Source organism: Conger conger, chromosome 12 (genome assembly GCF_963514075.1).
Source record: "Conger conger chromosome 12, fConCon1.1, whole genome shotgun sequence".
Lineage (NCBI taxonomy): Eukaryota > Metazoa > Chordata > Actinopteri > Anguilliformes > Congridae > Conger > Conger conger.
Genome location: NC_083771.1, coordinates 22,995,060 through 23,008,778, shown reverse-complemented (window position 1 = coordinate 23,008,778; position 13,719 = coordinate 22,995,060). Strand labels below are relative to the sequence as shown.

Sequence of the window (13,719 nt, the reverse complement as noted above, 5' to 3'; positions counted from 1 at the left end):
TTATTATCATGAGTACAGCGTTCCAGCCAGAAAGTACTAGCATGTAATAGTATGGACTTCATACCCATGGGAAAATGAGTAACTATGAGTATGGCTTATAGAGGAGTATAGCTTTCTTTCCTTATCAGCAATCTATTTTGCCTATTGTGCATTATTGTGCAGTTATTGCACTTGTTAATGTGCTGAATGTGCGGTCATACATAAACTAGTAATACAGTGAATTGTTGATAGTATTGCATTGGAAAGGCAACCATACCCATTCTAATTTCTTATTTTAGGTTATTGTAAGAAGACACTTTAAACAAGGAATGGGTGTTGTCTATTACTCAATGCTGAATTGTTTTGATTTGTTGATCAATACTTAATTTTAGGGTGACATTAGCTCAGGAGGTAAGAGCAGTCGTCAGGCAGTTGGAAGGTTTGATCCCCCGCCCTGGGCATGTGGAAGTGTCCTTGAGCAAGACACCTAGCCCCTATTTGCTCAGTGCCTTGCATGGCAGCCTATCGCTTTGAGTGTGTGTGTGAATGGGTGAATGAGAGGCGTCAATTGTAAAGGGCATTGGATAATATCATTGTATAAATGCAGTCCATTTACCCTTTAACTTTGGGGTTGTCTATTAATTATGAGTGATGCAAAATGCTTCTTATGACCGTAGAAGCACAATGCTACCTTGTTTCACAGAGAAACAAACAAATTCTCCACAATCATAAAAACACATTTTCTGAAGAATATTTAACCAAACATTGTTTTTGTCAGTATCACATTAACACCAGGACAGGATGTGGTCTCATTTAAACTGTTTTATATGCATTGACTAAAAATGTAATCTAAATGCAAAAAACAATGATGAAATAAAATAGATAATGCTTTCTTCATTGTTAATTCTAAACATGTTTATAGAATAAATATCTGAATAATGTCAGCGATGACATAGTGGACTAAAATGAGTTTTTTTCTAAGATAATATTTCAGACCTACTGTGCTTATTTGAATAATTTTCATGGTTTCATTTTTTTAATACACATGAAGTCTAGAAACCATCACAAAGTTCATGTACTTATATGATCGAAGCTATCATATTGTGCGTAGCATAGTCAAACAAAACTTTACAATGCTTTCATTTCAACAAAGGACATTTATAAGAGTTACTTTCACATTTGTTATTGATACTTTTGAAAGAATGTTTGAAAAAACACAAACAAAGAATGTGTTTAAATCTTTGACCTCATTATCAGTGAAACCAGTGCAAAGTATCGGCACAGTTTACTGAACATTAACTAGTAGAGCTACATCTCAGCATAGAATAAGGCAATCAGGTGATGTCATCTGACAAGATTCCCGATCATCTAAGTTCAGGCTCCATAGTCAGTCAATGGGAATGGTCGAGTTGAAATATCTATAGGTTGGCCTCAGTGTGATTAACACAATTCTGAGGACTATCCCTGTAACCTGAGAAATGTGTATAAATATGTGCAGTATTAGACTTGATTTTTACGCATAATGGCATAAAGTAGTGAAATTACGGATGATCTTGGCAAGCCGGCATATAGGACCAGTTTCACAGACACAGATTAAGCCTAGTCCTAGACTAAATTAAATGTTGAATTCAGTCCAGGACTAAGCTTCACCTCTGTTTTTGACAGCCCAAATAGCCAGATTTCCATCTCAGATAACAATACTCTTATTAATAAAGTGAGCTAGCCAGACTTGTGGCAAGACCTTACTCAATTTACACAAAACAGGTAAAAGAAGTAAAAGTTTTTATGATCCAGATTGTCCAGGAAAATGTTATATAGCATATAGCATACAAACGTAGTTGCAACATAAGGACAGTTTTCTTTTAGTCATGAAAAAAATATCACAAAGGATATGTGTTTAATACATTTTAAGAATCCTCAACATTCCTCATTAAATTAACAGGAATGGCTGTCAACATTTCTTTATTTATCCTGTAATGTCCCTCATGTCTTAACGTTCAATGCATCTAGGGATTGTTGTGACAACCAGAAAGTGTTAGCTTGGTGGAGTCCACAGTGGGTACTGTGAATTGAGAGTCTTCCTCGCTACACACCCATTTCACAGACCGCCTCTTCACTATCATGGGCGAAGAGGATGGCACCATGGACGCTGTGAAAGGTCAAACTGTCCATTTCTTTGTGACCAGGGCCGAAGACAGACCCACGTTTCAGTGCGTCTATGACTGGAGGGTTACAGCAGGCCAACAGCACTCTGACCCCGACTCCTTTGTAGTCTTTCATAACCATCTTTAAAGTCATCATCCCGGGGGTATCTATGAAGGGCATGGAGGAACAGTCTAGAATAATAGTGTGGAAGTCAGGCTCTCTGAACACCAGGACCGTGGCCGCATTGCCATTGATGCTGTCCAAGCTTTTGGCCTGCTTGGCCTGATCTTTGGCTTGCTTCTCTGCTTTTCTCCTCTTGGCGACCTCCAGGAGGGGTTCCAGGCCCACCGCTTTGTACAGCGACTTCAGAAAGAAGTCTTTGTTGGCGTAATAGAGAGGGGCCTGGAAGCGCAAGATCTTCACTTTGGGCACTACCAGGAGGTTGTCGTACTCGCCGAGGTCCTCATAGTGACTGGTGTCCTGGATCTGGCCCAGGAGGGCCACTTTGGGGTTCTGAGTCCGAACCACCACACAGAGCATGGAGAACACCACCCCCACCAGGAGCCCGATCTCCACGCTGATCAGAGCCGAGGCGCTCACGGTCACCATCCAGATGACAGCGTCTACGTTATTCATGCGCCACAGCTCTGGAACGTCCCGGAACTTGCGCAGGGCCCCCCTCAGGCTGACGATGATGATGCAGGCCAGGACGCACTTCTGCAGGGAGTAGAAGAAGGGGGCAAAGATGAGCAGCACCAGGAGGATCACAAAGGCACTCACCAGGCTGGAGACCTGGGTCTGGCACCCGGTGGAGTCCTTCACCATGGTCTTAGCCAAGGCAGCGCTGGTGGTGAAGCAGTGGAAAAAGGAAGGGATGATGTTACAGAAGCCAATCGCTATCATCTCCTGGTTTGCCCTAACGCTGTAGCCGTGTTTCTTGGCGAACATCTCGGAGAGCGAGACGGTGAAGGCGAAGCTGATGACGGCGAGCGGGATGGCGTCCAGGGCCACCCGTGGCATGAGCTCAAAGCTGGGCACCTTCGGTGGGATGAAGCCCGTGGGGATGGCCCCGGAGATGCTCGAGCTGTAGCGTCCGCTGAGGTCGGCAAAGTGGGACACCACCGTGGCGACCGCCACCACCACCAGCTCGGTGGGAAGGGGGATCTTCAGACGGCTCTTGTAGCGCTCTTGCAGCTCCTTTCCTGCCACTAAGACGCTAATGCAGATGGCGCTGGTGATCATGTCGCAGAAGTTGGTCTTGTGGATGTTTTTGAAGATGTTGATCCAGGTGACCACCACCGTGCCGTAGCCTTGGTGTCGAGGGATCTTGAGCCCCAGGAGGTACTTGGCCTGCACAGTGAGGATGGTGAAGGAGGCTCCAGTGGCGAAGCCGTCGAGCATCGGAGACGAGAGGTACACCGAGACAAAGCCCAGGCGGAACACAGCCATCAGGACCTACAGTGAAGGTAAGCAAGCAAAATTTCAAAATCTCAATCATTCATAAAAGGTAGGCTGTTATTTTTTTTAAAGAAGGCTGCATTCATACACTCAGTGAGCATTTTATTAGGTATTTCTTCAAATTTAAATGGGTCTTCTACTGCTGTAGCCTATCCACTTAACAAGTTTGATGCATTGTGTGTTCAGAGATGCTCTTCTGCATACTACTGTTGTAATGTTTGTGGTTATTATTTGGCCCTTCTTCACGGACCTCTCTCATTAACAAGGTGTTATTACCCACAGAACTGCTGCTCACTGGATGTTTTTTATTTTTCGAACAATTTTCTGCCAACTCTAGAGACTGTTGTGCATGAAACTCCTAGGTGATCAGCAGTTTCTGATTTATTCAAACCACCCTGTCTGGCACCAACAATCATTCCATGGTCAAAGTCACTTAGATCACATTTCTTCCCCATTCTGACATTTGGTCTGAAAAACAGCTGAACCTCTTGACCATGCCTGCTTGCTTTTATGCATTTACTTGCTGCCACATGATTGGCTGATTAAATATTTGCATTAGCAATCTGGTATACAGGTCTACCTAATAAAGTGCTCAGTGAGTGTATAAGCAATTAATGAACACTGAGTGGAAGTGAATTTAAGTGCAACCATGGCTCTCAATACCTGGTAAACTCCAGCCAGAAACGTCAATGATGCCGCAATACTGATGGCATAGCATTCCTTTCCGCACTCCATGCTGTAGCCTCCCAAGGTCAGGTTTACCACGGAGGCATTGGAGACCACGGTTCCATTCCACCCGCCATCCAGGCTGAGGCCAGCATGCTCGCCTTCCTCGTTCAGGTCGAACCCTGCCAGGTAGACCTCCCTGTCCACCACCTGACCAACCATGAGGCTCATGAGGCTGAAGATGCCCACAGACACATGCCTGGAGGTGCCCATGAGGAAGTAGATGATGTTGGCGAAGAAGGACGTGTACAGGCCATAGATGGGTTCCAGGCCTGCCAGCAGGCAGTAAGCAATGGCCTGTGGCACCAGGATGATGCCCACAATGAGGCCAGACATGGCGTCGCCCCAGGCATACTCTTTCAGCCTGTACTTGGGCAGCCATTTTACCACAGGGAAGAACCCGGCGAGGGTGCGCTTCAGCCTGGCCGTGGAGCAGGAGAGACTCCGGCTCAGCTTGGACACGATCACATCCTTCGGCCCCCGTCGCCTCCGCACCCTCCGCTCCAGATGCTCCACCTCCGCTGGCCTGCAGTCCGCCATGTCCGCTGGGAACAGCGCCCGCTTGTGGTCGCAGTCAGACTAGCTCCTGAAGAAATGCACAGGTCAGCAAATACTGTTTCAAATCTTCTGATCATTATCAAAAAGCAATTACTGTATATACAGATACAAATTCCAGTCTCTGAACCCATGATTAGATCTCAGTAATTTCTGGTCTTACTGTAACAGGGATAGGCATAACCTTGGCATCACACTGGTCAGAATCTCAGAGAGCTGTTCGCAAAAGTGTGATGAATTTGACAAGGAACTCCTTGCTCACTTGCCTGATAGTTTATGATTGAATCGCTGGTTTGTATGGCTGCTTTAATCTTGGATAAACTTTCACAGTGCTTTCTGTATGTGATTAGTTCGAAAATATTGTTTAGGATCTGAACTGCAGTGCTTTCACTAGAGAGGTGAGGTGTGTGTCTGAAACACAAGGTTGTAGAAATGGCACTCGACTGTAGCTGCCAAATGTATTTGAGGCCTTCCTTGAGCACAGAGTGGAAATAACAAGGTATGCAGCCAGAAGTTGTGGTCTGAGGAGTTTCACAGTCAGGGCCAACACTTCTGCAGGCCCTGACTGTAAAAGTGCATAGCTAAGACCTGTTGGGTATTTCAGTCTGCTGTAAGTACCATATGGAATGCACTTAGTCAGCAAGTCATGGAGATGTGAATGTATAATTATTCACAAGGTGACACTGGATAATAATTTGCAGGACTAAAGGTATCACAACTTCAAGGTCATGGAAAATCTTGCATCTGCAAATTTAATTCTCATGAACATAGAAAAGCTGTTCATTTTAGTAAATGCCAACATGACGCATTATGGTTTAGTCACAGTAGGGCTCTGAACCAAATGTGTTATTTGTTCATGTAAGACACAGCAACACTACATACAGACAGATATACAATATTTATTAAAAACCAAAACAACGTAATTTTTCTTGACACCAAATAATCAAGTAATCAAGATCTCCATAATTATTTAGTCATCAGACAAAGAAAATCTCTTTCATTGCTAGTGGAAGAAAAAAGCCGCTGCCCTTGAAGGAGTTGTTCCAGACACCTGTTCTTGCTATGGTGGCAGCCTCAGTCCCACAGCCACTCTGAAGTCATGAGACTGGTCGTGAAACATTTGCTCTATTGGTATGCAAAGTTCAAGTTGTTCTATTTTTTGACGAAAAAGATTAATTTATAACTTTCCTTTCGTTGTCATAAACGAATAGGATCTATTAACAAATGGTTGCAGCAAAGAGCAGTCCTGATGGAGACAGGATTCATCAAACATCTGCAGCTTTGTGTTTCATATTTAATTCTGTCACCCAAGGTGATATAAATAAAAATCTTCCCTATAGGTTGTTCATGCATATGTTGTCTGTATGTTAGTACACATCTGTATTCCATCAATAGAAAAGAAATTGGCACCATCTGTCAACTGCACTTAGCTGTCAACAGTGTTACATAGGGTGACTCAGGAAACTCAGGCATTGGACTTTTTTTATTTATTTATTGAGGCAATTTCAGCTAACTGCAGCCTTTATCCACGGTAACCAAGTTATCGAAAGGCTGAGTGCTGTTTGCTATAGCCAAAGAGAGATTTGTATGTATTCTTTATTACTGAAGAGAAAATGTGTCCAATCTGTATTGATTTCTTTTAACAGTATTATAAAAACACTTCTGCATTTCTTAACTACATGTAAATATAAAGCACTGAAAAGCACAAAATGCCATTTGTCCTTAGTAAAAGAGTCTACTGGAGGCACATCAAAAGCTGTGGAAGGCTGTGTGTGATGCCATCTTCTGCACCATCATCTTAGCCTTATTCATGTTGTGTAGAAACATGTAGGATCCAAAGCTTCCTCTGCCATTTGGGTTGTGTGATTGACAAATTCCAGTTATTAAATGTGTTAATATGGGCATGTTAATCCACTCTTATACCATACTTGCCCTTGGGGAACCAAAGGGTGGCTGATTTTTGTTATTACCTTGAAATCAGCGACCAGTTCAGACCTAAGAAACCAGGTGATGTGACTGTGATATCAGCTGATTTAAATGATAAAGCAATTATCAGAGACAATGAAAGCCAGCATACCCTACAACTATCCTGGGGGAAAAGTAAACAACTGATCTATAGATTTTCTCCAAACAGCCCTGCCATTTGGAACTTTCATACAGTCTTCTACGTCAATGATCAATTTATTATGGTTCTACACTCTTATTTCCTGTTATTGACATTCATTCAGCGGATTTGACCTAATGCACTGCTGGCAATTTATATTCAAATTGTATACTTCATACTATGTCAAACCAAAAACGAAGTATGAAATTAAGAATGAATGAAATCATTGTCACACAGCAAAAGTATGAACAGCTTCAGTCACATTTTCTGTGAATACTTTTGTCCTTCCCTCACAGAAAGAATAGTATTTGGCTGTGCTGGTTTACATTAATAGAACTTGGCCCAACTCAAATGTGTTGCATTTGTTGTCAGTAGCTGAAAGTAGGATTTCCCCTCCTAGCTGGAAAAACTGAATTCTCAAATTACACGCATGTTGATTATCGACTAAATACCTGCATATATACATAAAACAAACTGTAACCTAAAACACCATTTGAAATTGCCTTGAATTAATGGATTTCCTCAGAAAATGATCACACAGAAATAAAAGTCCTAACTCACCGCCTCGCCGCCTCGTGTATGCTGTCAGAACAGAGAGAAACCTGACTGTCAAAACCAGGGCAGTCAGCTAAGTGAATTCTCCTTGGGGAGCAGAAAACTGTAAAGATTTCAGCATATGCATTCAACCACGCACACACATGCACACACACGCACACACACCCACAGTTACCAAGCTGCCTCTGTCTCACTAACACACTCTGTTTGTCAGCAAAGTGCCAAAAAATCCTTCAGTCTTAAGCATATGCCATATTCATGAAAGAGGGCGGGCTCTCTCTGGGTTTCTCGGTCCTTCCTATTGGCTGCTCATTCAGGGGGTGGGGCCAGTCTAGCTCCTTTATGCTTCTTAGTTAAACAGTGGAAGCGTATTTGTTGGACCTTCTCTTGCGTAATCTCTTTGAAATCAGGGCAATAGGTTGACAAAAGTCAATATTTTACTCACTGCTGTGTCTTATCTATCATGGTGGGTAATTTCTCTTCAGACTTAGCAAGTTTCTCAGTCATTTCCACTGCCACACATCTATACTACACAAGTGTGAAACTGAAGTAAATAATGGAACTTTTTCCCATTCATTTTTAACAGTGATTCTTTGTTTATTGGTTTGTAAGCAGTGAGCTGCTACAGGACCCAGCCACCCTCTCACTCCCAGTCACACCAGTATGCAGAGCTTCTGGAGGTTTGCACTCTCAAAACAAATGTGTGAAATACAACACACACATCTAGTTAAGGACAACACATTTTATGTTACTCACAGTCTAGTCTGTGTTAAAACGTATCCCTTTGTAATACACAAATTGTATATACATTTGTAGCAGAAATGTGTTAGTAACACACAAAGTATTGCGTATTAACACATCCTTTCTGAGAGTGCTGAGCAGAGCAGCAATCCCACCACTGCACCTGAATTCTTCCCTGTTGCCAGGAAACAGAGTTTGAAGATTATCGTATCTCCCCACACACTCCATTGTTATGCAGTTAAACCCTGGTTTGGAGAGGAATAATGTTGTTTCTGCTGGACTGCCAAATTTGCTCTGCATTCAATTTTTTCTATTGTTTTTATGTTTTTTCTCGATTGCTTACACACTAAAACAAGGAGGTAAATATATAGACGAGATTGGGGCAACTTTGGTTGACTATGTTTTGGTTGACAATGTCAAAAATTTGACCTTGAGTACACTGGGGTCAAACCATGGATAGTGCTCAGCCTAATCACAGTCACTTCTTGGTTGCCTCTACCATGTGAATATTTTAGAAATGAGGATTGGTCATTGTATTGTTATTTACTTTAACTTATTAATACAATACTCTGTGATTATTGTACTGCAGAGTACATAATGTATACTCCTACGAGGGGACCACAGTAGTAATTAGTGTTGTCAGGATATTCCTTGACACACACAAACACATAAACTAATCAGAGGGTGTAGAGGGGCCAGAGCAGCCCATGTACAGTACACTGAGATTTGGGACAACATATACGTTTCCACTGGGCTGCTGGTTTGATGAAAACCAGCATTTTTCATTTTTTTATTACCCTCCTTTAAAGGAGTTTTTTAGGCATGGTGGTGGAAGATATGACCCAAAACACCCACAACCATATTCCCCTCCTGCAATGGAGGAGGCATGTAGGGACATACTAGCTGAGTCATGCCAGGGGTCAGGCCAGAAGATATTTCCCCCTCTGCTTGGCCATCTCTTGGCCTGGCAATCATCTAGCCGGATCAAATGCAGAGACAGGATCCTGAATGATTTCTTTCATTTTCTGGTTTTATATTTTTAGTTTCTCCTTTTTCTATTAATATTACGTTTATATTTTGTTTTACATCACTACATCACTGTAATTTGTAAAATGAAAAACAGCAAAAATCACCTCTGTTCTTTTTATAATTGAGGTCTGTTTGCTAAAATAATGATTTGGAACAACTGACTACTGTACACCTGTTGTACATTACAACACCAAAAAAAACAAATGCATACTGACACCTAAAGATTTCCGTGATAGTATCTTTCATTTTTCACAGCAGTGTGTAATTGGCATTCAGATCATCTATTCATGTAATGGTTGTGTGTCCGAATTGGTTTGTTATTTTGAGGGGAGAAGACTGTTTTGAATGCAGTGTTATATTTTGACAGTGATTTCTAGTTTTGCAAATGATTTGTAACCCTGAATGAGACTCCCTTTGGAGGTTTTCCAGGCTCGTCCAACTGGGCGGAGACCCCGAGGGAGACCCAGAGCCCGCTGGAGAGATTATATATCTCTCCTGGCCTGGGAACGCCTCGGGATCCCCCTGGAGGAGCTGGAATGCGTTGCTCGGGAGAGGGACGCCTGGAATACCCGGCTTTGCCTACTGCCACCACGACCCGACTCCGGATAAGTGGGTGATGATGGATGGATGGGTGAGACTGTTGATTTTTTGAAAAACATGTGTGGCCTTACATGTGTATTTCAGTGTATTTCTGATCCTGGTAAAATGTTCAATGTTGAATCTTCTGCAATGCATTTTACATAGGTAAATAATGCATAGTACATTGAACTTTGTACTGCAAATTAGTCAGAGTTGTAAAATTGTATTGAACATTGTACTGTGTATTAGTCACAGATGTACTAATGACAAAGAATGATGACATGATCAAAAATTATTGGTTGAATCAAATGAGGATTTTACCAAAGATTAATTCCATTAAGTTCAAGTTTACTGGACACATTATTGATGGATTCTTTTTTGAACAGCTTTGCCCAATGTATGCTGTCTCAATGAGATATTTTTTTGAAACATGTGACTTTAAATGACATATAACAAGTTCAAACCAGTTCAGTGCATTGAATGACATGCCCAGTGCTGCCGTACCTCTGTCACATTGCTCAGTTCTTGAACAACACATTGTTCAGGGCTTGAACAAACAACCACACTAAGTTTTCATACTGAAAAGCCATTACATTACATGGGGCATCAGGACTAACCTGAGCTTCCGAGAAAACAAGGCTATTCATCCGTCTGAATCTGTCATTTCCCTTGTGATTACAGGTGTTATCTCTGTACCAATAGCAGTTCCACCTGTGATTAGAAGTTGTTTTGAAGTTATGAGTTATTGATGCAATTTACACTGTGGAATCTCTGGTGTTCTTATGGACCTAAGCTTTCTTGTGCTACTTTCTGTTCTTATGTGCCATTAGAGCCAGAATCATGTGTTCACATGAAATCAATCTTGCGCTCAGTCTAAACGGAAGGGGTTTGAAGCACTTGGAGTTTGTCACATGGCTCGGACACAATTGCTTGCTTCTTATGACAGAAATCTGCAAATTGATTATTTGTGTGGCGTGAGAGCATACCTGACACAGTCACATAGGCCTAATGGCATTTGACCGTAACTTTAAATGTGTTATCCCTATGTTGTTGTGTGCGGAAGAATATACAGGTCATGTGAGATCCTTTGGGTTATTATTTATTTACTTGTCCTTTTTCATTTATAAAGATCTTAATTCTTCTGGTTGAGGAACTGGCTAAATATGCATGCCTCTGTGCTGCATTCATACTGTATGTGCAATATGTGTCATTATTTATTTTTTTCTTCCAGAAAGCAGAACCACCAAAGTGTAAACTCAAAGAATATTGGAGGTTGTGAAGTTTAGGAAGATATGCTGGATTTCGTGGCTTCAGTTATCTGCTGAAATAAATGGTAAATGGTTGGCATTTCTATGGCGCCTTTAGCCAAAGCGCTGTACAATTGATGCTTCTCATTCACCCATTCATACACCAACAGCGATTAGCTGCCATGCAAGGCACCAACCAGCTCCTCAGGAGCATTTGGGGGTTAGGTGTCTTACTCAGGGACACTTTGACTCAAACCAGAAACCCTCCGACTGCCGATCAACTGCTCTTGCTGCCTGAGCCAATGTCACCCCATAATTTAATGCATACAATTAGATCTCATGTTGTCCCAAAAGTAAACAAAGAAATAGAGCATGGCCCTTTGGAATGAGCCTCTTTAGAGCATTTACCCTAGATTTCCTCCTTTCATAGGGACATGAACCTGCCTTAAAGAAGACAGACTGAAGCCAACAATATCAACCTGGCTTTTCAGGTAAGATGAATTTCCCTAATGTATATCTTAGAATATTCTATGTAATCTTTGTGTGATGAAATGGTTTCAATAGATATTTTGTTCTTATAAATGTGATTCATTTTCTTCAGTTTCTTTGATATTATTATTTTATGTTTAGTCTATGTGTTCGATGGCCTGGTTGATTTTTGTGTGCAATGATGGATATTTTAGATACAGATGTTTCTCACAACCTGCTAACTTCACAATGGCTAGTATAGGGGCATTGACTGATTTGTGGTTTAAAATACGAAAATACTAATATAATATGTTACTCCATAAAGTAAACAAATCCTTTTAAATGTGACTCACATACAAATACAGATATTTGCTCATCAAATGCTGTCTAGTGTTAATGTGGGAGATTCCAGAATTTGTAAAACTGTGACGAAATAAACTGTCAAACATTTATTTCTCAGTTAGATTGAAGGACAACCATCGACAGTATCATTTTCTGCCAGCAAAGCTCACAATATTTACTTTAGGTAACTGTCACAGTCAGGGTGATTGTTTAGTAAAAGTCTACTTTCCTGATCCCAAAAACTAGACAGAAACTAGACAGTCTCATAGAGACAGACGTGTACCAAATATATTTTGCCTGTTGCATAAGACTATCTTGGCCACTATTGATGTTAGGCCACTGCTCCAGTAATGAAACACTGATTTAGAGGAGGATTGTTCCACTTTGTTTCACTTGCCAGGCAAACGATAGTAATTGCTCTAATAATAAATGCTCTCAGGGTACTGCATGTTCCAAAGTGTAACTGATACTTTTCCGCATGAAGAGAGCAGTGGCACATAATGCCTGACATACAGTACACATTTAAGTGACAGTGTACAATGTTCAATCCAACTCTGATAGTGTACAATTTACACAGATAGAGTACACGGGATTCCTCTTGGACTCTGTAACAGTTACATTTACACTGAGCATTCTGCTGTGTACGTCCTATATCTAATGAGTCTAGTACACACCAACATGAGGCCCAACTCTGTTACTTCAGTAGGCTACTAGTGTCTGTGGCATTGTATGGTACCCCAAAGTCCTGGGACTCCAAAGAAAGGCCAGTTTTCTTAAGAACAAATCTGTAGGTCTGTAGATGGAGAGCACAACCTTCTGTTGTCCTCCACCTTGTAGAGGCCTCCCAGCCTCACTGAATTGCTGAATGCCCATGTTTCAGGGAGAAGTGTCTCTCATGATGCTATCTATCAAATAATCATGGAAATTTTGCAATGTTACACTAATAATCAAAATGTTGCCTTCTGTTCAGGATTTAATTGCTTAAATTATCATTGTTGGAATTATAAGAGAAACCAAAATATTGTATTTCCCACACTTCCCCACCCACTGACACAATTAAAGCAATTCTCTAGATGCAACATTAGAAGCCCCACAAAGGACTTTTTAGCATGAAGCAACATTCCTCCATAAAGCATCCGCATTGACCGCGGTTTGCAGAAGCACGTAATGAGTCACTGATGATGGTTATCTCACATTATCCATGTCAAATTCTACCCATCTTTTTTTACAGCACTGTCACCAGAATAAGAGCTCAGGCTTTCTCTCACTGCAACCACACGCACCGCTCCGAGATGCTATCCCCTCCTCCACCCGCCTGCCTTTGTTCGGTGCGAGCGGCTCTGTTTGGGCTGTCACAGCAGCGTGTGAGCGGGCTGGACGCAGAGCTTACCCTTAACAGAAGGGCCCCATGCGCTTTCTGGGAACGTGTGTGCCATACCTCCGCCAACGGGGAGCTCCATTCGCCGTGGTCCAGCCGAGCGAGTGCCTGGGAACGGCAGGGACGGAACTGGAGGATGGGAATTCTGGCCTCGCTTCCGTCCTCCAATCACGGAGAGAGGCAGTGGGAAGGGGGATGGGGGGGGGGGAATCCTCCTACTGCTGCTGCCCCGGACCGTTGCCATGGAGACAGAGGCGCTCTGAGCAGTGGCACAGAATGGCGGCTTTGTGCGTTTCTACCACTCCCTGCGCATGGACACACTGGGCCTGTTATACTGTCGGCGGACTGAATTAATTTACTCATGAATGAATGATATTTTTTTCAGCAGCCATATATTTTGGAATCCTTTTGAA

At 42.1% G+C, this 13,719-nt stretch overlaps 1 protein-coding gene across 2 annotated transcripts; it reads right to left on the bottom strand.

Moving 5' to 3' along the window:
* Positions 1-718: 718 nt before the first annotated feature.
* Positions 719-13,392, bottom strand: slc26a1 (solute carrier family 26 member 1). Of its 2 annotated transcripts, none has more exons than XM_061263357.1 (3): positions 13,319-13,392; positions 4,246-4,894; positions 719-3,579 (listed from the first exon to the last, which is right to left on the bottom strand). In XM_061263357.1, exons 2-3 carry the CDS (start codon positions 4,846-4,848, stop codon positions 2,065-2,067), a joined length of 2,118 nt encoding a protein of 705 aa, XP_061119341.1. In that variant the 5' UTR covers positions 4,849-4,894; positions 13,319-13,392; the 3' UTR covers positions 719-2,064. The 2 variants fall into 2 exon arrangements, with proteins under 2 accessions (XP_061119341.1, XP_061119340.1); XM_061263356.1 differs by lacking the exon at positions 13,319-13,392 and adding an exon at positions 7,529-7,725.
* Positions 13,393-13,719: the final 327 nt, after the last annotated feature.

Coding starts and splice junctions, on each gene's coding strand:
- slc26a1 (XM_061263357.1), bottom strand. CDS start 4,848: ATGGCGGACTGCAGGCCAGCGGAGGTGGAGCATCTGGAGCGGAGGGTG. Junction 3,580..4,245: donor TTCTGGCTGGAGTTTACCAG/GTATTGAGAGCC, acceptor CCTTCACTGTAG/GTCCTGATGGCTGTGTTCCG.